This window comes from Drosophila eugracilis, unplaced genomic scaffold (assembly GCF_018153835.1).
Source record: "Drosophila eugracilis isolate 14026-0451.02 unplaced genomic scaffold, ASM1815383v1 contig_2154, whole genome shotgun sequence".
In the NCBI taxonomy this organism is placed as follows: Eukaryota; Metazoa; Arthropoda; class Insecta; order Diptera; family Drosophilidae; genus Drosophila; species Drosophila eugracilis.
In genome coordinates this window covers 6548674-6571118 of record NW_024573038.1, presented here as the reverse complement: position 1 = coordinate 6571118, position 22445 = coordinate 6548674, and the positions used below count along the sequence as shown (strand labels likewise).

The following is a 22445-nucleotide window of genomic DNA, read 5'->3' as shown; positions in this document are numbered from 1 at the left end:
CGCAAAATTTGAACCAATTTTTTGTTTATGTGGAAAACCAATAAATAGCGGCTGGATTTTTCAATGACTTTCTGCGTGTCACACTCATGTTTGCAGTCAACAATTAAAATTGCAAACGATTTAATCATGTAATTTTTTATTGCCATTTTGATATTTGTAATTTTACATGTCTTGTTAGTTAATTCAAATTGCTGTAAGTGGCATTTATTCGTTAAAAAAAACATTCTAAAAAATCAAAACAAAATATAAAAGTTATACCTTTTTCCTCTAAAGAAATGCGAGAAAAATATAATTACCTTAAGTCCTTAAATTCCTTGTCACTTTAATAATAAAAACCCCAAAATCCGAGTACTTTTTTTAAGTCCCTTTTCCTCCTCCAATCCTTGTCTCCTTTTACCCTTGGCACAAATGCCATTGCGCCGGCTTTTCATTGCGCTTTGATTACCAAGGCTCCAGTGCTGTTGTTGTTGCCTTGACTTTTGGCCACCGTCGCCGTCATTCTGTTTTTCATTTACGTCTGTGAATTGAATCAAGTTTTCCTCGTTTCCGGTGAACGCGAATCATTTTTTCTTTGCTTTTTTTTTGCCAACTTTCTTTGCCATGGATGCAGCCAAGTTTTTTCCGCCGGAAAACACAACATCCGCTTTTTATAAATTCTCAATTGTGCGCGAAAATTCAGCACAAAGGCAGCAGGCAACACGAGAAAAAAAAATATAAAATCAAGGAGTGGCAGAGAAAAAAAAGTGGAGTGACAATTGCGTTCTATCGCAGTCATTTTCACGATTGTTGCTCCATTTTCACGGTTTTCTCGGATCGCTGGTTACGCCTTTTTGCCCGTGAGGCTCAAACAGGTGACACTTTGACAGTTGGCAGTCATTTTAAGTGGATTTCCAATGACAGCTAAGCGGGAATGCTGTCCCATTTTTTGAGTGTAAGTCTTCGCTGAAAAGTATGCTATGAATTTGAATTTTATTAAGATTGACAGGAAATTATGGTAAATCAGGTTATTTTATGATTTGCAAATATTTTCTTTGTGTTGTTAACAAAAAAAACAAAATGAATTTATAACAAATATTTCAGCAAAACAGTTTACCTCATTACCGAAATTATTTTAATTAAATTGCCTGCAATTTGTTTACACACATTTTTGTGGTTGGCAAAAATAAAACAGGCTGCAGTCCGAATTGAAAGTAATTAAATACAAACAACTGGATCAAGAGCAATTTAATGAAAAGAGCATTTTGTAGTTAGTTAAAACAACATTTTCAAGGACTGAAGTTAAGTTTAATTTTCATTTAATAACTTGCTGATAAATAGCAGCTAAAATGGCAGCCAGAAATTGAATAGAAAATGTGGGGGGGGAGTATAATTTTAATTTAACATCGCCCGTCCCCTACTCTACTCTCTGCTAAAATGCCAAATTATGCACCCTGAATATGCTGTGGCATTAATTAAAAGCGACTTCATTCCCATCGCTCGGCTATGCTGTGGTTTTGTAGATGCAACACAAAGACGGGGCAGTGGCAGGGGCATGGGCAGGGCTACACTGACCACAACATTTATGGGCATTACGCAGAATAGTGCAGCATCGAAATGCAAACAAACTGGAGGAGCAACCACACAAAACACGCAGCACAACCGGTATGCTTAATATGCCCTTTAAATGGACCTGTTATGGTTGTTTATTTTTGGCAATGACTGGGCCGCAGCACCACGAAATTGCCCTTAACGTTGGCCGAATTTGTTGGTTTCAGGTGGGATTTTGAGTGTTTTAAGCAAACTAACTTATTTAACAATATTTTTAATAGTTTATAGAATAATATTTCCATCCTGTGACTTTCCATTTACTCAACTCCCATGACATTGCTGCTCCTTCTTCCTTTTTTACGGCCTTCAACCTTGCAACCTTATCGACAGCATCGCAGTTCGCCAACTGACCTTTCTGACAGTCACCTATCACAACGGGCCAACGGGTGCATCCATCAAAATGTGGGTGGTGGTACTTCGATTGAAAGGGCGTGGGCGGTGAGTGATGGGTGGTAGGTACGGCAGACATGGTTGAAACGATTTGTCTGCCAGCCAACTCGACCAGCCAAATGGCATTGCATGCCAATGCATTCGGGGCACTTGGATATCGTCTGCTGACTGTGACACGTTGACATCCGAGCACGCATATCCGTTTCCTGCCAATGGCCGTCATAAATAACAATGCACAAAGGCAGTCGGATGGGTGAAATTAACTTGGCTAAGAGATGGATGGAGGTAGATCACATCAACGTGACGTCCAAATGACGGCAAAGGGCAGCTATCCGACAGCTTGACCTTTGGTTTTCATTATCTTAGGTCAAAATTCAGCTGACTGGAAGGGCAGAAAGAAATTTTTATCAAGAGATATGTTAAGGTACCCATACCAAGTTCGTCATAAGTTGAAATCAGTTCGGAGTCTGCTTAACTAAGACATCATTTTAAAGTTCTGAGCATCTGTCAACAGATCATATCAAAGTGACAGACATGACCTTTTCTTTTAATTACATGAGCCCCAAAAATTAATCCAACCAAAAAGTGCTGCAACTTTTCTTAACCACGTGACACTTTAATAGTTTTAAGCTCGGAAAAGTAGAAGCTCACTTGGCAGGCCACCAAACTTGCTGACAACACTGCCAAAAAAGAGGACGTAGAGCAGTGCAGAATTAAGCCATAAAAGTTTTTACACCTCTCTCACACGGAGAACAGGTTGTCGGCAACCTGCCTCCTACTGCTCCTCCTCTGGCAGTGCCTCCTCATCGTTTCTTTTTTTCGGGTGGGGGCACTTTGCTGTCAGCAGTTTTGCACGATTTCCATACAAGAGGGTTGCCAGGCTCATAATGAAACACTTTATCATTACCAAAGTTGACAGGGCGGTGAATGAGCTACACTGCTGTATAGGAGCGTCGAGGAATAATTATTAAAAATGCTGAATTTTAGGGAGGAACGTAGTCTTGGCTTTACATTTATGTAAGAAATTAATGCCCAAAAACTATTATAAGTTTTGATATATTTTTTAAAACTTATTATTGATGAAATATACTAGCAAAGTTTTAAACATATTGTTAACTTACTTAAATAGTTTTCTTTTTATTCATTTACTCATAATTTTACCCACCCTACATTCCTTTATTTCCCAGTGCATTGCCACAAATTTCCGCTGGTCTGTGAAAAATGTTTGCAAAATATTTTTAAGGCCAAACATGGGGCATACATAATATTGACATTGACAGATTAGCTGCCCGGCGCACTCTCATAGTTATTACGAGCCAACTCAATTAGTACTTTATCGACAAAAAAAACTCGAAATGGAAACCTCAAATGAAACTATTCGAAATGATAAATGATTTGGTGTCAATTGCAGGCAACGCTCTCTGAGAAATGGTTTTAAAATGCATGTGAACTGCAGTTTTTATGCAATATCATCATGGCTGGGTATTAATCTAAAGCGTTTTTACATCGTCCAATTGAATTAGCCGAGCTAATAGAGTTCAATGGAGGAAACCTTTCAATTTTAACTGAGCCAAGATGGCACGTCTTGTGTGTGTGTGCCGGGAAACTTTGAAATTTAGCCAGGCTGAGCCGGACATCAATAACGTGCTGAAAACTTTGCTATAAACTCTTGGATATCCTGTCATTCCCTAGACTTCACCACTTTTCCCAACCCATCATCCAGTGGGTTGCCTCATTGATATGCCAAAAGTCGAATTAGTTGGCAGAGTGAGTGGGTGGCTTGTCTTTGTGTTTGTCTGACTTTGACGTTGCCTAGTATGAGGACCTTGGACTGCAGTTTAGTGGGTAGATTTTCCACCCAAATACGCACATAAAACTGGTCGAAGCTGTGGCTAATAGTTGGCCTAAATAGCCGTTAAAGCCAGCTGGTGAAGAGCGAGATTAAAGCCTTTAAAAAGGGAGAGCTAATGGAAAAGTAATGCTGGGTCAAGAACCACCTTATTTAACCACTTTCAAAATGAGAATTCTATAACCTTAACTTCTTTTCTTGACCCTACAATTTATTACAACTGCTTGACAGCCAAAATAGATTATAATATAGTTTTACAGTGATTTATCTAGTGTCAATTTCGATAATATCTTGGACTCGTAGACATTCTCTGCCAGTCAACTCAGCCCCGGGGTGATGAGGCCGAGTCATAAACATCAAATACAAACATTGAACAAAGTCTAGGGTCCCCAGTCCTGGGATATCAGTCAGCGTCATAAAACGTTGGGTGCACATTATAGTCACCATCTCATCTCCACATATATACGTAAACTATTTGAAGCCAAGCATTCTTTTCCCGGGGTCATAAGAGTCGTCTGTCAAAGAAGCAACGCCAACGTAATCCTAATTATCCGACTTCAAACCGATCGAATATCAACCTATTTAGGCTGTTCGGGGCAAGCAATTTGGTAGAGGAACTGCACCAGTGTCCTAGTAGGTCTGCCAGTCATCCTGCCAGCTGTGAGATAGGGTATCAGGCCATAGGTACTCAACAATCCAGTGCCATAGGTATCCAGATGAGCCCAATCGCTGCAAGGTACCAGTTCATGGAGAACAGCTGCCGCCAAACAGGATGAAGCATAACCCTCGCCATCGTTAAGGAGATCGAAGCTCAAATGTTCCGCCACACGATCCTTGTAGTATCGCCACAGGGGGAATCGCCATAAACGATCACCGGTTAGGGAACCAGCTCGCTGGAATTGCTTCCATATATAGTGAGAATTCGACCAGATTCCTGTGGCACCACCGCCCACTGCCTTCTTCACGCCCTTGCACATCGAACCCACATCCACCACTAGCCTGGGCTTATATGTGATCTGTCCATAAAGCATGGGATCCGATATGACAACCACTCCGGTTCTGCTAATATTACGCACCGCCAAGGATTTGGAATTGAGTAGGGTTACCACATCACCTGGCTTACAAGACATTCCCGATGGCAGGTTCTCGCAAAGCGGTATCACAGCCGTAATATTGATGGGCAAGGATAATGCTGCAGCTGCTCGCATGGCTGCCAAAATGACTGCAGCTCCACTCAGATCTCCACGGAATTCATCCATTCCCTTGCAAGGACGCAGGTTTATGCCACCGGAGTTGAAGGTTATGCCTTGACCCACCAACAATATGGGCTTATCTTCGGGGGCAGTACCGCAATAGGCTACCTCCAAGAGTACGGGTGGTTCACAGCTGCCCTTGGCTATCATCAAGAACGAATTCAGATGCTGCTGTTCAATCCACTCCATGGTTCGAACCTCCACGGTGATGCCACATGGACACAGAGCATCCACGGCAGCTTGGGCCACAATCGTAGGCGTCATACAGTTGGCTGGAGCGTCACATAATCTCCTGGCCAAATTCTGAGCCTCCGCTTTGAATAGACCCCTGGTCCAGGACTCCACATCCGGTGAGCCATGTAGCTCCAGCTTTGGTATAGTACTGCGATACTTCTTGGCCAGATTCTCTTCAAAACGCCAAATGGCCAAAGCGGCACCTTCGGCCGCCTGTTCGGCATAGTCCATATTATCCACATGAACCTCGGAGCAGCCGATGCTCTGCAGAGATCGGGCTCCAATCCCGGCAGCTATACGCACATTCTCCATGCCTTCGTCCAGCATTTCGAGTTCATTGAAGGCTATGCCCTCCAGACCAACACCCACCACGCAAACGGATCGGAAATCGGTGTCCACATTGTTGAAGACCTTGCCGCGACCCAAGCGTCCAGTTAACTTGGTCTCACATACCAATTCGGATAGCTTGCCCTGGACACGCTCGTCAAATTTCTCGCCAGCGGGTGTTAGTCGAGGACCCTTGCCAGATTCCTTTTCATAAAGGCCAAGTACGAGTCCTTTGCCACCTTTCACCGCATCACCGGCTCCGCAACCGGTCACGTGTCGAACTAAACCAATTTGCGGCGCGGGATTCACGAGAACGCGGCTCAAACTCCTAGCCAAAGCCGGTCCCTTCAGCAGCAGTTGTCCACGCATATTGTTTTAAAAGATATTATATATCTTTCACTTCTATATATTTTTTTATATATTATCTGCACAATTTTGACAACTGCCTTGTTTAGTGTATTTGTTGGTACTGGTTTCGAACAATTTTGATTTCGCCAAATTCACACGTTGTGTCAAGTGTCCAAAAAAAAAAAATAAAGTTCAAAAATATTTCATATGTTAACGTCAAATATGAAGTAAAAACTAAAACAAAAGGAAACACAAGACTGCTTTCCTTGCTTAAAACCGAAATACTAAATCAACCCGAACGGATTTTCATAAACTGTAAAGAGAGGGATTACTAGATCGATCAAAAATGGAAATCTGTGTAAGAATGGAAAAATGTGTATAGTAAGCCAAGAGGTAAACTTTTTAGGAGAGTGCTATCAACTAACCTTAAAGCGGATCTTCAGGCTTATATAAATATTTGAAAAGAAATTTATATTGGTAATAAAAATATACGTTTTTTAATATAGCTTATTTTGGTCAGAAACTAAATATTTAATATAGATAACATGTTGTTTAATATATAAAGATTAAACTAACATAATCTAAATTTGTCTTTGTCAACATTTTTACACTACTATTAATGTTTGGCAAAAATAGATCCGATTAGCCCTATTATAACTCTGTAAAATAATAAAGGGAATTTCGTTTAATTGCCTTTACATCAACTATTTCGATTTTCCCAAAAGCTAATTCTTCAACCATAAATAATTTTGATAATCGATAACTTACCAGCAAGTCGAAACAGTGGACCGAAAGGGTAATCGAAAACGGCTCCGAATGGTGTGCGTTTTGCCAATGGAGAACTCAAGAAACGATCTTTGGAAATCTTTCCTGTATCCAGTCGGCTAGTCGACACAGCTCCTGCTAATCCTGTCGTTGTTTTGAGTGTCCACAACGCGACTTACGTTCGGCACAAATGCAATTTACATAAAATGTTTATTCGGGTAAAATTTTGAAATGTTCTCGAGGAATTCTCGTTGTAAAGTGAACTTTGATCGGTTGACTGTCATGTCAATGACGATGAGATTTATAAATTATTAATCGGTTAAGGGGTCACTTTACAGTCAAAGAAGACAAAATTCTTAAAAATAAAGGGCTCAACGTTCATTGTCCCACTAACTGGTTAAACTTCCATATTTATTTACTATTATCACTTTTATTCAGTGCAAATTCAAATTGAACAAAAGTAAGCAAGAAGAACTGATTGCCGCATATTTCCCACGTGGTGGAAAACTTTTTTCCAACAATAAACTGCCAACCCTTGCAGGAAAGTTCATGGAAAAGTTTACTCCTCTGTTGATAGAAAATGTCGTTTATTGTCGCAGGAAAAAGAACAGAAAAATGGACAATAAAAATGCAGTTGACAAATTAAAACCAGCAATAAAATCAGTCAGCGACGTTAATCAAAATGTGCATATGGGAAAATTTAAAAAAAAAAACATAATCTACGTTTTATGATTTTATACTTTATTTCTTTAAGAAGTAATTAACAAAACCCTTTAACTATTTCCATACTACTTCTATATATTTAAAATTTAAATTTCAAACATTAATACAAAAATTAAATCGAAAAGGGCATGCTCAGTCCAAAAGATGGGTTTCCAGGTTGATGAAATTCTCTGGCAGATTGGATACACCTCCACCGAATATTGTGGACCAACAGGGTATCATAGCCATTGATAGAAGACGATACCAAAACAGCCATTGCAGCTGTCCATAAAGTTGAATGGTTCTCCAGTTGGAAATGCAGAAATGCTGAATCACCATATAAAGCCGCAAATAGTTGATAAATCCACTGCCCATAAAAGTCAATATCCAGGGCAGGGCAAATAGAGAGAATATATTCCACGAAAAGGGACTCAATTCCAGTTCGGAGTTCTTTTTATTTCTGCTGATCCAATTATTTTTCACATCCGCAGCTGTTAATAGTTGTGTGGCCTTCAAAACCCAATTAATTTCCTTAGATTTCTGCTGCTCAGTACTTTGCAAGTGACGACAGTACCAAATACCAATCATAACTAGTAGGGAATATATCATGGCCTTCACTACCATCCAGGGATTAAAGATATAGCGAAATTGCAGGGTTAAATTACGATCCACTGAGGGATAAGCTGATTTGATATTGGCATGTGCATGCACCTCAGGCTGGAGATTCGAACACAAGTGCAAGTAAGTAAGCAATCCAAAGTATCCAATGTCACGAATTTTGGGCTTAAACATGATTTTTAGAATTTTGATTTGAAAAAATGTATTTTTGAAGAGTAAAAATTTAATTTTCCTATACTATTATATAGGTTAAAAGGAAAGTGACATTTTAAGATTGATTGAATGTTAAAAGCAACTGCGTTTTTGGAGTCTGATCACAAATAATCATAGCTTTCAAGAAAAGTCGATAATTTTTTTAAAATTCCCGCCTATTTAAACAGTTTTAGAGCAACTATTAGCTATGCCGATTTAGTATTTTAGTAGTGATAAGCAAATATCTACAGATAAACCAGTATCGTAAACTTACATATCTACACGGTGTGGATCTTTGATAAAAATTTATACATTGCTGTGTCATATGTTTTAAAAGTCAAAGTTTTCGCGATGACCTATTAATATAAAATAGAAAATATATTTACAATTGTTGCTATTACATTATAAGATTTCATTAAATTAAGTTTACGCTACATTTTGTACTTTTCTGTTTGCCTATGTTTTCAACCAGTCTGACCGTATTTCAACATCCATTGGTATATTGCCTAGTATTTTTTTTTTGCGTGCTACGGATTATTTGGCCGGTATCGATGCGGTCATACAACTTTTAAGAACCCAAAAACGTTTTGAAATTGCTAACAAAAATCGAAAAATCACACAGGATGGAGCGCGAAATAGCGCACAACTTGTCCGGCGGCGAGCAGCGCACCAACGATGTGGCACCTGGTCAGGTGAAAACCTTTGCCGAACTTAGCTTAAGCCGGATCCTACTGAGAGGCTTAAAGCGCCACAATTTTGTGACGCCAACGAAGATTCAGGCGGCTGCCATTCCAATGGCACTGAGTAATATAGGTAAGTATTATATATATTATACATGAAACCTATTAATCCTTACCATATAACTTCAGATCTACTTGTACAATCAAAGAGTGGAACTGGTAAGACACTCATCTACGTCATTACTGCCATGCAGAGCTACCATGCCAAAATGTCGCGACCTCATGCCTTGATTGTGGTTCCAACTCGAGAGCTGGCCATCCAGGTGCAAGACACATTTTTCTACCTTTGCGAGTTCTATCCCGACTTCAAATCTGCTGCTTTTATTGGAGGCACCGATGTGACCAAAGATCGCAAGCGGATCCAGAATAGTCGCATTATTATCGGAACTCCAGGACGTCTGCTGCATCTGTATCAAAATCGTGTTTTAGATGTCTCGAAGCTGAAACTGCTTGTCTTAGACGAAGCCGATCAACTGTATCAGACAAAGAGCCTCCAGGATACGGTGAATCAACTTATAGAAGTCTTGCCCAAAAACCGCCAAATTATAGCCTGTAGTGCAACCTATGATCAAGATTTAGATGAACGTCTGGCCAAGATCATGACCAAGCCCATGCTTATATCGAATTCCGAAAGGGCCACTGTATTGTTGGGTATCCGGCAGTTTGTCTACGAGCTGCCACAACAGACCAATAGTGCGGAGGAAATGCGTCTCAAGCTGGAGGTACTTGCCCAAATCTTTAACCAGTTGCCCTATGAACAGGCCGTCCTATTCGCCAGCTCCCAGATGCGAGCAGATTCCTATAGGAACTACCTAACTGCCAGTGGTGTCCAGTGCAATTTAATCTCAGGAGCTATGGATCAATCAGAGCGCTTGAATGTCTTTGAAGGATATAGAAACTTCACGATGCGCATTTTGGTGGCCACCGATTTGATGGCACGCGGTGTGGATTCGCCGCATGCCAATCTGGTTATAAATCTTGATCCACCACAGGATCATGTCACCTATCTGCATCGCATTGGTCGAGCTGGTAGATTTGGGTCTAAGGGAATAGCCATCACTTTCATTGCCTCCCAAAAGGAGAGCCAGAAATTTAAGCAAATGTCCCAGAAAATAGCTACGGCTTGGTCTGTCCTTGAGTTTCCAAAAGAGCCAATGCCAAAGGAGTTTAATTTCTGGGATTTCGATAAATACAATTTCGGATATTACATCAAGGAGGACAACCCGCTGCAGGAAATGCCTGAAAAACGGAAGTATAGTCTTCAAAATGGGGAAGAGGAGAAAGTTTTGGACAAAACTGAAAAACCAGAGGCCTTAGAAAATCGTAAAAAGTTGGAAAAGGATTTAAATAAATCTCGAATTGGTGGAGAAAAATTACCTGAAGCCTTAGAAAACGTTGATAAACAAATTATAGATAATAAAAAAAATATTGAGACTAAAGAAAAGATGGACTTGGACAACCTACCAAGTACCTCACAGAAAAATAAGAATACTAATTTATCAAAACAATCTAAAATGGAAATTTCAAAGCAAGCCAAAAAAGTTCCTTTGGCCGAAGAGGAGGCCTTAAAAATGTATGAAACTTCAACAACGAAACAGGATAAACCAAATAGGTCTATCAATCCATCCAAATTATTTACAGATGCTTTAGCAGGGATCGAGAAACAAAATACTGAAGATGAAAGGCTGCTCACGCCAGTGATTACAGTAAATGAATATTATAAAGATGATACAAGTTATAAATCAACGGGGAACAAAGAGAATCAACCTGATAATGGAACAGGCTGTCCTCTTCAGATAAAGAACATCCTAAACGCAGGAGAAATCACATCGCCCGAACTAACACCTAACCTAACCCAGGAGCCATCGCCAACCACTGTGACACCACCTGCTCCGCCAGTCAATTCGATTAACAACAAGACCTATTGCCTGGCTGCTCCCACGCAGACCAGTTCGATGACTATCCAAAACATGGTCATATCGAATACCGTGGACGATGCCAGCAGCATCAGTTCGGATAGCATGGGATGTGGCTATCACAGTGATAAATCCTACGATACCATCTATACAACCAGTGATGAGGAGCTCATCTGGGAGAGATTTGAGACTAACCAGAAGCGTAAGCTGAAGAAAAGCAAGGCAAAACGCCGTCAGCTGTTGTACCAGAAACAGCAGCCTGAACCAAAGTCCAACCTGAATGTTAGGCGTAAACCTATACCAATGGTGAGTCATTAATAAAGTAATTTATAATCGCAAGTAGCTAAAACATTTATTTTCCATTTTAGACACCTAAGCTATATACAAATATATCACTTTTGACTGGCGGAAATCTGTATCATCTTCTTAAGAAATTCAAAAATCGTGAACGAATTTTAGAAAAGCTGCAGGACTTGCGAAGGAAAGAAAATATGAATAATACAAAGGCTGCCATCTTACTGGACAAGTTTTATGCCACCATGCTGTCAATTTATTATGACAATCCCATGGAGTCGAATAAGAAAGTATTACAGTCCCTAAAAGAGGATTTAGTGTCCATTGGATATAGTCCGAGTCAGGAATCTTTGTTATTAGAAAACCCGGAGCCACAGAACAAGCTGAGCGTGCATATTACCAATCGAATGGACATTCCACCTTTACCACAAGCTGTCGTGGCTGAAGTGGCTTTAAGGAGTGGATCCGAGTCAGTAGCTTCCGAGGACTTCGGCAATGAAGAAGATGACTATGATGATGATGAGGACGATTTAAGCGACGAGGAACACAATTCATCGAGCGGCTTTGTAGAGAGCACAGATAGTGCTTCGTCCGGTATAGATACCTCAGTTTACGAAACAGAACCATCTACCTATACCTCGGATAATTCTGATAGTGAATCTGATTATCTTTTTGATGTCACCGCGGATGATAGTGCATCGGATGATGAGAATGCTAGCAACGTCAGCTTGGCCGGATCAAGCTCTAAGGGCTCTGTCGAACTAACCAGCACCGGCGAGTCTTCGGATGATGAATCGATTACTGTGACTAACGCCTTTCCAGTACAGAGCCTTGCAAATAGTGCCCAGTCTATGTGGGTGAAAACTTTCAACACGCAGTACCAATTCATAGCCAACCATGTGGCCAATCACTTTAAAAACTCTAACTAAATTGCTGTGAAGGCGAAACTAGTCGAAACTCAGGCATTATAATTAACTAATAACTTCGGTCAGAAACAAAATGGAACAGTTCCAAGAGGCTGTATCAGTCTCTTTCTCTCTCACTCTTTACATCCTTATATCCTAGTCTGTTAACACTTTTTCTTTCACTTGAATACTCAATATCAAGATAGTTGATAAACCTAAACTTGTTATAGATTTTGGAATACGAACAATGAATGTTTTGTATGCAAACAATAAAGTGCAGAATTTGTTACCAAAAATAAATGAAATATAAAACGAATATTTATTGTTAATCTTAATTTACTTTGAAATTGCTTATGATTTGCTTTTTCTTTGATTTCATAATTGATTGTTTTTCATGTTTATTCATTCTGTAATCGCATTGAACAAATTAATCCGCAACGTGAAAGTTAAGACCCTTTAATCACAGGCAATGATTTATCTAAGAGATGGGAAAACAAACATTTTCCTTCGTTTCGTTCAGGCGGATGAAGGTAAAGAAGCGGCGCCAACTGAGTGCCGGGACATAAATCATATAGTCAGTGGGATCGGCATCGACCATCGGGCAACAGACATCAGCTGTGTGGCAGCCGCAGCAGCAGGCTACATTGTTGCACGGCCGCCGCTCACTTTGCATTGATTGCAACTGGCTCAAAAGGTGTTAACCCATTAATTAAGGTTTATCGAAAATCGTCCACTGGAAGTCGAAACTGCCTGGAAAATCACATAAAATGTATGTACTAAAACATTTTTATTTAAATATCTTATTTACTTTATTTATTATTATTAATATTAAGTTATAGTATATTTTAGATTTACATAAAAATTTGGTAGTGGTGCGTTTTTTAGTTACTTTGCAGTCAACTTAATTTCAAAATTTATAATTATTCTTAAGAAAGGCACTATTTTACGTCGTTTACAAATATTTGCTAAACAATCATACTTCTTCTCGATTTTTGTACGATTTATGTTTATGGGGTTTGGGAGTGACTTTTAATGGGTTAAGCCAAAGAGACGGTCCACAGGCGGCAGGCCGCGTCGGTGGCATAGTCAAAACATTCGCCCTGCGGTCGGGCACGCAAAAAGCCGGCATCTGGATGGTACTGTTCATTGGTCTCCGATCTCCAGTGCCCCAATACCCCCTCCCCTAGCATCCATTCGACCTCTGTGCCCCCCGCCTGTCCCCCTTCCACACCCCTTTTGCGTTACCAATCCAATAAGGAGCGTGAGAAAACGCGCCGCCAACGATCGCAAATGCAAAGCGGGTTGTGGAAGCGACAACATTTTCTAGATCCTAGAGACATGGAGAGGCTGCATTTTGTCGCTGCCGCATTTTGTGGCAGCCAAACTCAATTCGATTAGCGATAAATGCGAGATGCGAAAAAATGCTCTGGCCAGCTGTTGCAGGTGTTAAAGTCTTATAATGATGTTAACATTTTTATGGCCCACAACAAAATAAACTAAAAATTTGTTCAGCGCAATAATATTTTGCGGTCTCGTCGTCCGTCCATATATGGGGGCAAAGCCAATTGCCGCCGTTTCCAAGGGGGCTAAGTGGAACGCTCCAGGGGCCAGGGCAAGTTGCAGATAAATTTACAGATACATTGAGCCGCACAAAACTAATTAAAATTGCTGAACGTTGTAAAAACAATTATGGCCAAATTACTAAAAAATTAAGAAAAATATTAAAAGGGGGTAGAAGGGGTATTACAAAGAAATATGTTTTACAAGTTTTTTGGAGTTTTTTTAAATGGAGTAATACTTAAATATTACAAAATGATTCTTAAAAATCTAAATAAAATTATAATATATATTTTTTTATTTATAAATATATTTATACTGATAGTTTCTCGATTGGTGTTTGATAGTTTCTTTAATATCAAAAACAAACATCAAAATTGATCAAACAACCCAAAAATAATTATCAAAAACCATCTTCACCGCTCTAAAAACTAAAATAAAATCAAAAGAAGCACAGGAAGAAAATCGCATTAGTCTCCCAACTCCTAATTAGAATTTATTGCTTATGAAATTATGATAAATGAAGTAGAGATCTCAATTAAGATGAGGACACCGCTAATCAATTTAATTTAATCCTAGCCCTTGGCTAACCGAAGATTTTACCACTTCAAGAATAAACTCTATCCCCTTGCCCCTTTTATCGCCAGTTTGTGGGAGTGGCCCAAGAGCCGATTTATGTGACCGAATGCCCGACGCCTGGCCACGCATTCATAAATAAAAGTCATCATTAATTAAATTTAGTATAAACAACATGGCATGCCTGCAATTATTCACTCACTCATTCACTCGCTTGTTGCTCTTTCGGGCCAAAACGCGACGACATGCCAACAAAAAAAAAAAGAAAATAAAGAAATAAAAAAAAATATAAAATAAAATAAGACAAAAAAATCGCTAGGAAAACGCACGCAATACGCGCCATGCAAACAAAGCAGAAACAAAAAATAACGTTCACAAAAATGATCTGTGGGCAATTATAATGAATTATTTTGACACTTAGGGCCTGTGCAAATGCATAACTAAAATGCATAAACTTAATTTATGCCCTGGCCCACAGAAATGTTGTTTTATTGCATTTTAAATGTGATAAATAAACTTTGGGTTATGTTTTTCTTCTTACTTTTTGGGCCACATAAATAGAGTCCTACGCGAGAAATATTTTCTTAGGCATTTTTCACTTAACTACAAGTTGCATATGGCATGGAAAATTGCGCAGAATCCATTTTTAATTGGTGAAAAATAGCAAAGATTTTCCACGCTCTCGGTGTCGGCGTTTTTTTTTTTTTTTTTTTGCCCCAAAGGGTTTGCCAGGTAGCCACCTTGCCTGCCTTTCTGACCATGGCTAAGTTGGTTTTCTATTTTGTTTTTGGTTTTTACTACCAACTCACTCGAAGGCGATTAACATCGCCCCAAAGATTCGCAATGCCAATAAATTGTGCACATTATGGCGAGGTGAGCCATTGGCCAAGAGGTTGGCTATAAGTTGAAGGGATCAGGGGCCACAACTCCCATGCGATGCATACTTTTACGAGGCACTGTTTTTGAGAGTTAAACTCATGTTCGCTTAATGGCTTAAAATCGAAATTTATACAAAGATATATTTAAGATTAAAAGGTTAATTGGTTATTATATAATTTGTGATATCTTATTTCATAGGTTCATTGATTTATATTGGTAATAATATTGAGTTTATTTAAATGAAATATTTTCTTTTCATTCAGGAAAAAACAGTTAACACATCTTTCCCCCGCCTCCTTGGCTTCTCAGAATTCCGCTTGCTTTGTGCCCCCTTTCAAAGCCCAATCATAAACCTCTTTTAGAACGTCGCAAAGACGGTTAAAGTGCCTTAACGGTGGTGCCCAATTGGCAGCGAGACTTTTTGGCTTTTGTGGTTCCCAGGCGACTTGCCGCAAAACATGCGAGCTGCTGCGGCTTTAATTGTTGCCGCTGCCGCCGCTGCTGCTGTTGCCGCCAAGTGGATTTTCTAATGCAATTTTCCAAAGGAGCTTACGCAATGACCGGCAACAGTCACCACATCAGTAGTAGCAACAGCAGCAGCAGTAGTAGTAGTAACTGCAACTGCAGCAGCAACAATGGCAACATGTTGCAATGGTCTGCCGCATTGAACGTGTTGCGCGCATAATTACTAAACGCAGTCAGTCGGTGAGTAACTGCGGCTTTTTAATCCCCTCCCCCCGCCCTACCTAGAGCTCATAGCCTTTGCTATATGCCGATCTGAGCCATAGTCCCAGATCCAGTACCAGATTCAGAGTCTCAAGCTCTGGCAGTAATCATTCCGCACATACGCGCATATTTAGCATTTTTAAATTGTTGCATTTCGCGCATTTTTTATGACAAGAGCGAAACTTTGATGCTGACGGTTGGCCATCACACTGAAAATAATTTTCATGTTTAGCTTACGTCTTTTTTGAAAAATATTTAAAACAAAATTTCTTTATTAATTATCAAGTTAAATGTATGATCTAAAGTTTAAAAAGTTTAAAGTTTTATTAAGACAATTGGTTTAGGGACTCAAAAGTGTTAAAAAAAATACTTTAAAATTTTAGAAATTTGTGTTCAGTGCCTTACTAAACCACAGGGCAACCACAGCATTACCAACCGCAGCCTCTCGTCCAGGTGGACTCCGCCACTCCATCGAAAGTTCCTCCATCCCAGCCAGCTGCTGTCTTCTGGTCCATTCTGCCGCACACATGTGGCCCATAATTAAAATACATATTGCAAATCACACTAAATAGTTGCTGTTGCTCAGGTATTTCGGCAGTGATTGTTGTGGGGGGAATTCCAGGGGGTGAAGTTGGATATAGGTACTGGAAAGTGTACCCACAGGAATGTTAATGGGTTCTTCGGGAATTAATTGGTGATAAATATTAGCTCTGAAAGAGTTGAATATTTTAGTTGTAAGAATGAAATGGAAAAATGCCAAGAACAAAGAGAAGTATTTTAGGTTTTTAATAATAATTAATTACTATTAAAACAAGGAAACAAAATATTTTACGCTCTTTCTTTGGATTTATTTTAACGGACCTTCAAAAATCGTGTTGAAAAATCATAAAAAACGAACTTAATTAGGAACAGTTTTCTAAGCCAATTAAAAGCATTTCTTGAAGCATAACCCAGCACTCTTTTATAGCACAATTCCTAATCGGCGGAAAAACTTGTGTAAATGAGAAAATGCGCCAATAAAAGCCTGTCTTTATCTTGGCCTTTCTGTAAGAAAAGGAATTAACATTTTAGAGGACCATAAAAATAAAATTAGTTTAATTTAAGTGTTGTAAAAAGTGTAAATAAAACAATTATTGAAACCGCATGCGAATATACTAAAGATACACCGTTCATAAAAACCAACTGACCAAAGTAGATATGGCAGTATTAAAAATAAAAAATAAAAAATAGTGCTAAATGCACTTCGAGATGCCCGAAGCGAAACGCATCGAAGAAATTGCTCAACAAGTGAAGTGCCATGGATTTCCTGTAAAACTGGTGATCAGCGATGACGGCAACAGGAAATGCACAATAATTGAATCTCGAATTTGAATTTGAAGTTGATTTTGAGCGGAAATTATAAATGATGTGCCATATATTATTGTTAAGATATAATGCGAACGTCTGGCAGCGTATGCAAGTAATATTTTGCAATTTGCTGCCAAGCTTTTCATATGTTATATGTTATTTTTATTATTTTTCATTTTTTATGTTGTTTGCCAATCTATAGCCAGTCGAAAAGCTCTCTTGTCGGCAGCTTTCAAGGTTGCCTTTCCAATAAGAACGCCGGCTCTGAGCCAAATGCCCAATGATTGATTTATATTGTCAGCTGAACGGAGGAGGGGTTTCCGAGGGAATATCAATTCCAAGGGGGCTTTTGGTCACATGTGTGAGCATAAATGTGCAATTTGCTAATTGTAACACATAACGGTCGGCCTCCCTCTCGGTATCTTTTCTACCACTTCTTTAAGGTAATAACAGTTGAGGTCAAATTTATATTTTTTAAAATTTTATGATAGGTAAAAAGGTTACAGTTTTGCCTTTAATATATAGAAGGAGTTTTATTTAATTTTTAAAAGATTTAAAAAATAATAATAATCTATATAACAAATTTGAGAAAAGGTACTAAAGTTACTAAAAATAATTTGACAAGTAAAAGTTATTTAAAAAAAAGCTAAGGAATGCCTTAAATTTCCGGCTTAGGCCCATTTCCTCGTATAAAAATCTAGCAACTAGTAACTATTATCTAAGATTATATTAGAACACTTAAATCGATGCAAATATTTATAGTTTTTATCTAAGAAACTATAATTTAATGAAAACTTTATAGTTTTCGCCCCGTCTGTGCGAATTTCTGTCCCTTTCCTGCATTCGTGGCCTGGTCTTTTGATGCCCGCTCGAATCGCTAAGCGTTTTGTCATTGTTGTTGGCCCGCTGGTGTTTGGCCTTCAGCAAGCATGTTGTTGGTGTTGTTACCATACTATTGCTGTTAGCTTGTTCTTTCGCTCGTTTTTCACATTGATGTTTCAAGGTTGCCCAATTAAAAGTGACATTTTGCAACATAATGCGACTGCACTTAACATGTTTTCTTGTTCTTACACAATCCAGTTGCCCAGTTGTTGTTCTTGTTGTTGCTGTTGTTCAATTCCCCTAACTCTATTGCTCTATTGCAATCGCTGCTGCTGCTAATTCACGCTTAAATTATATAATTGAAGTTGATTTTCCTGCACAAAAATTGCTCATTAAGTTGCAATTTACAATTCCATCCAAAGTACCAGAAATGTTCGACCCTGATTTCGGAAATATCACGATTTATGTTTGTTATTTTCTAAGAATTTCAAAGAACAGTGGTCTCTCGTTAACTCAATTAAAATTATAATGGTTTTTGTCAAGGGGATTGACATTTAAAAAGATATTATTTTATATCTATATTCGTGCACTTCATTAAATCAAAAGCAATGGGTCATAAATTTCTTAAGGCTGACCGCAAGTATAGGATTATGAAAATCAAAATGCATATAAAAGGTATTAAATGTGGGCCAATTATCAAGTTATTGGTGTAATTATTAAGTATGTTTTATGATCTATTCATTATAGGCGGTTAAATTTACATTTTTTATGAGGCTACGGTATTTTTTTTAATTAAAAACTAAAGCTATATCTTTATTCCTTTCTAAGTCTTTATTTGTTCCATAAAATTTTAGTTAACATTCACCACTGTGGCGACCATGATTTTTGCTCAGCTCAGTCTTGGGAAAATCCCAATTTATTTCTGATACAATTTAGCTGCCGGCCAGAATTTGTCATTGGCAATTTTCCAGTGACCATCTCTGGCAGCGATAAACTGCCGTGGAATGACAACCCAGCATTTTGCAATTGGCCATTTTCTGGGCCCGCTTTTCGGAGTCCGAAGTGTTGAATTCCAAATTACCCGGACCGAGGCATCGCAGCTCTATAATCTGGTTACATATATCAATGTGAACCGCCGGTTGCGGCGGTGGCGGCAACAACGTTGATTAAAAACGAATTAAAAATGCAAGCAAAAGGCCCCGGAGGGCTTTCAACGCTCGCCGATCGCGCTGACCACCCATAAACTAAGCGAATTACTTGGGGCGCGTTAAATGGAAATCGAAGTGGGGAATTTTTACTCCCTGCCTACCCCTGTCTCCTTTGCAATTACCTCCCCCTGGGGGTTACCAGTGACGTTACACCCCCCTAACCCCCTTCTCGACACATTAAATACGCATTTGTTATGTGTCGCAAGTTGGAATGGATAACTTAACCGAGAGCTAAAAACGAACCGAGAGCAGGCGTAGCCTTGTCCATTATTCAATTGAGTAATTTTTTATTTAGTCCGTCGGGGTTGGCTTTTTAGTTTCGATACACTAAGGGAAATTGGTGCTATAACAGGTAAATAAGCCAGAGATTTGTAAGTAAAAAGCACACTTAATAGATTTTTATATACAGAAAAGTTTGACACATGAAAAAACCGAAAGACTTAGGCAACGAACTTGGCTAAAAAAGTTCGACAAGAAAGTTCGTTTTACAGACAATGTTTTCTTTAGAATACTTATATTAATTTCATTTTAAATCAATAAAAAATAAACTATTTATTTCGAATTTAATAAATATTATTATGTTAAAAGATAAATCCAAATATTAATACCACAGATTATTGGTAGATCAATCAAAAATACGAAAATACACCAAAATAAAGGGTAAGTTCTATAAATTTCATCTCAAAGTGTAGAATTTCTTTTTGGCCCAGAGCAATTGAACCGAAAATTCGTAATTGTAATTGTTGGCATTGCAAAATGTTGCTTTTTAAATGGCTCGCCGGTTGGTTTGTTGGTCAAGAAGTCGATGTCGGTCGCTTTGGCTCTTGGCTACCGTTGTGGCCCAATCTTGGCACGACCAATGTCCGAGATCTCTTTCTCTCTCTCTTGGAGTGACGCACACGACATGACCGACTGACGGACCACCAACGCCCCCTCAACCTCCCCCCCCCAAAAAAAAAAAACTGTTTCATTCTATTTGGCGCACGTGCCACACGAAGCAAATTGATTTTGCCAGTAGGTGGAAAATAAAATTAACTTTGCGGTTAGATATACTTTTTTTTGCCGTTGTCCCACTCGGGGCCAGTTAAATGACTTTTGGAAATTAGCTAGATTTTGAATTTGTATTTGATTTGCTAAGGCCTGGCGTGGGCCAACATCGATCCGTCTGTCTGTCCGGCTGGCTGTTTGGTTGTCTTTCTGGCCATTTCGACTGGTCAAGATCTCGGCTCGTACGGCTGTCAGTCACTGTGACTGTGACTGAAAATAAAAGAGTCGGTGACTGGGACTCGCTTACAAGGCGCCTGCGGTCATTTCTACCGCTTGATTTATGGCAAGAGATTGGCCAGCAAAATAGCAACTAGCCCCGGCAATTGTAGATACATTTTTCAAATGCATTTCCCCCCAATAAATGTGTTTTTTTTTATATTATTTTTCTCGTTTCGGTAAATATACTTTCTGGCTGTTTTATTTTAATGAAAAATGTTTGGGGGATTATTGTTTGGTTTCCATTGCTCTTGGCTAATTCAATTTGCATTTGTAATTGGTTTTTTTACATCAGTATTTTTAAAGCTCAGTCAAGATAATAAATCACTATCGGTTGTTTAGTACAAAAATATATGAGTTTCATTTTTATTAACATTCGTTGTTTCAGTTAATTGGAAGTAATTTGCTTTTTATATTGACTAATGAATTATAAAGTATTGTTGTTGATTATTAAATATTTTTAGCATTCGTTTCCTTTCGTTTAATGTATTTCCTAATCACTCGTTACCCTGTAAGAAATATAAACCTTCAAAAATTAAACAAAAATCAGAAACAAAAAACTTCAACAACGAACTTGCCTGAGAACCAAGAAAACTCTTCCGTCTGTTGGCCATAATTGGTCGTTTGGTCCATTGCATCGTTTTCGTGTCTCTGAACAATTATCAATTACTCCAATCACTTTTATGTCACATGCAAATGCCACCGCCTGAAATAATAATAATAGTTAATAATAAATACCGTGCATAAAAGTTAACGTTGCGCCCACATTTCTTGCCGTTGGTTTTTGTATTTGGAGTGTTCAAGTGTCTGTGTTTGCCATCGGCCAATTGGCATTAATTAGCCAGCAATTTTCTGTTGGCGGCTTTTAATTTTGCCAAACGAAACTGCCAACTAACAATGTATCAGCAATCCAACAATGTTACAATCCAACAGCCAACAGTTGCCACCCACCATACAAGCTGATGGGGAGGTGTTGAAAACAGAAACAAACAAATGCCACTCCAACGATTTATTTTCCAGCGAGATTGAAATATTTCGGTTTGAGAATGATTTATGTTTGTTCTAAATATTTATGGGAATCGTTGCGAAAAAATATGACAATAATAAAATGGATAATAAATTATGGTTAGTTTGGCAAGAAAATGCTATTTAAATTGTTAAATCTAAAAAATATTTTACATGCTAAGAAGATCTTAGTAAATGCATTATGATAACATTCCAAATTAATAGCTGTACCTTCATGAACATTTTTGAAGCTTAAAAAACTGCAATTGTCCTTTGATAATCAAGAAATAACTTAGCATAACTTACAGACCAAAGGGAAATGCCTAAGGGCTTGGTTCCTGCCTTTTCCCCTCTAATGGCTCTAATAATTCTGGAATTATGCAGTTTGCAGGGTTGCCTTTTCTTTCAGCTTGCACTTCTTTGTATTTCGCTGCCCTGACAATACATAAATTTGTCTTTGAAGTGGAACCGACAGAAACAAAAATAATGGTTGAGGCAAGTGTTGCAGTTGGCAATGCAATTGTGCATTTTGTGATTTGTATTTTTTAAGCCTTGTGTCACCGCTTGATTAGTTTTTAATTGTATGATTTATGGCATTGCACAAAAGCATTTCGCGTTATGTTAATGTTAATTGAGAAATTAACATTTTATTTATACATACTAGAGATTTATATATTTGCCCGCTCCTCGATCGCCGAGACAACTTGTCAGATCGTTAATGCTCATCAATCGTTTGGGCATTTTGATAATTCGCTGATTTATTAGCCAGCCAGCAAGGCACGAAGCGACATTTTGCTTTTAGCCAATATTAGCATAAGACGGAATTTATTTCTTATCTGTAAAGCGGGCCCCCTTTGGCGATTCGTTGCAGCATTTTTTTGGCATTTGGCGCAAAGATTTTTCTCACAACGCCCACCGCCAGCAGAGTTTGAGCTCATAAGC

At 38.7% G+C, this 22445-nt stretch overlaps 3 protein-coding genes across 3 annotated transcripts; 1 reads left to right on the top strand and 2 right to left on the bottom strand.

Moving 5' to 3' along the window:
* Positions 1–4016: 4016 nt before the first annotated feature.
* LOC108114731 (cytosol aminopeptidase) lies at positions 4017–7008 on the bottom strand. Its single transcript, XM_017225841.2, has 2 exons — positions 6757–7008; positions 4017–6301 (listed from the first exon to the last, which is right to left on the bottom strand). The coding sequence occupies exon 2, from the start codon at positions 6007–6009 to the stop codon at positions 4405–4407; it is 1605 nt and encodes a 534-aa protein (XP_017081330.1). The 5' UTR covers positions 6010–6301; positions 6757–7008; the 3' UTR covers positions 4017–4404.
* A 525-nt stretch (positions 7009–7533) lies between these two features.
* On the bottom strand, positions 7534–8332 carry LOC108114042. Its single transcript, XM_017224790.2, has one exon. The coding sequence runs from the start codon at positions 8245–8247 to the stop codon at positions 7609–7611; it is 639 nt and encodes a 212-aa protein (XP_017080279.1). The 5' UTR covers positions 8248–8332; the 3' UTR covers positions 7534–7608.
* A 472-nt stretch (positions 8333–8804) lies between these two features.
* Positions 8805–12436, top strand: LOC108114703 (probable ATP-dependent RNA helicase DDX20). The gene is made up of 3 exons (XM_017225801.1): positions 8805–9078; positions 9135–11227; positions 11290–12436. Exons 1-3 carry the CDS (start codon positions 8889–8891, stop codon positions 12142–12144), a joined length of 3138 nt encoding a protein of 1045 aa, XP_017081290.1. The 5' UTR covers positions 8805–8888; the 3' UTR covers positions 12145–12436.
* The last annotated feature ends 10009 nt before the right edge of the window (positions 12437–22445 follow it).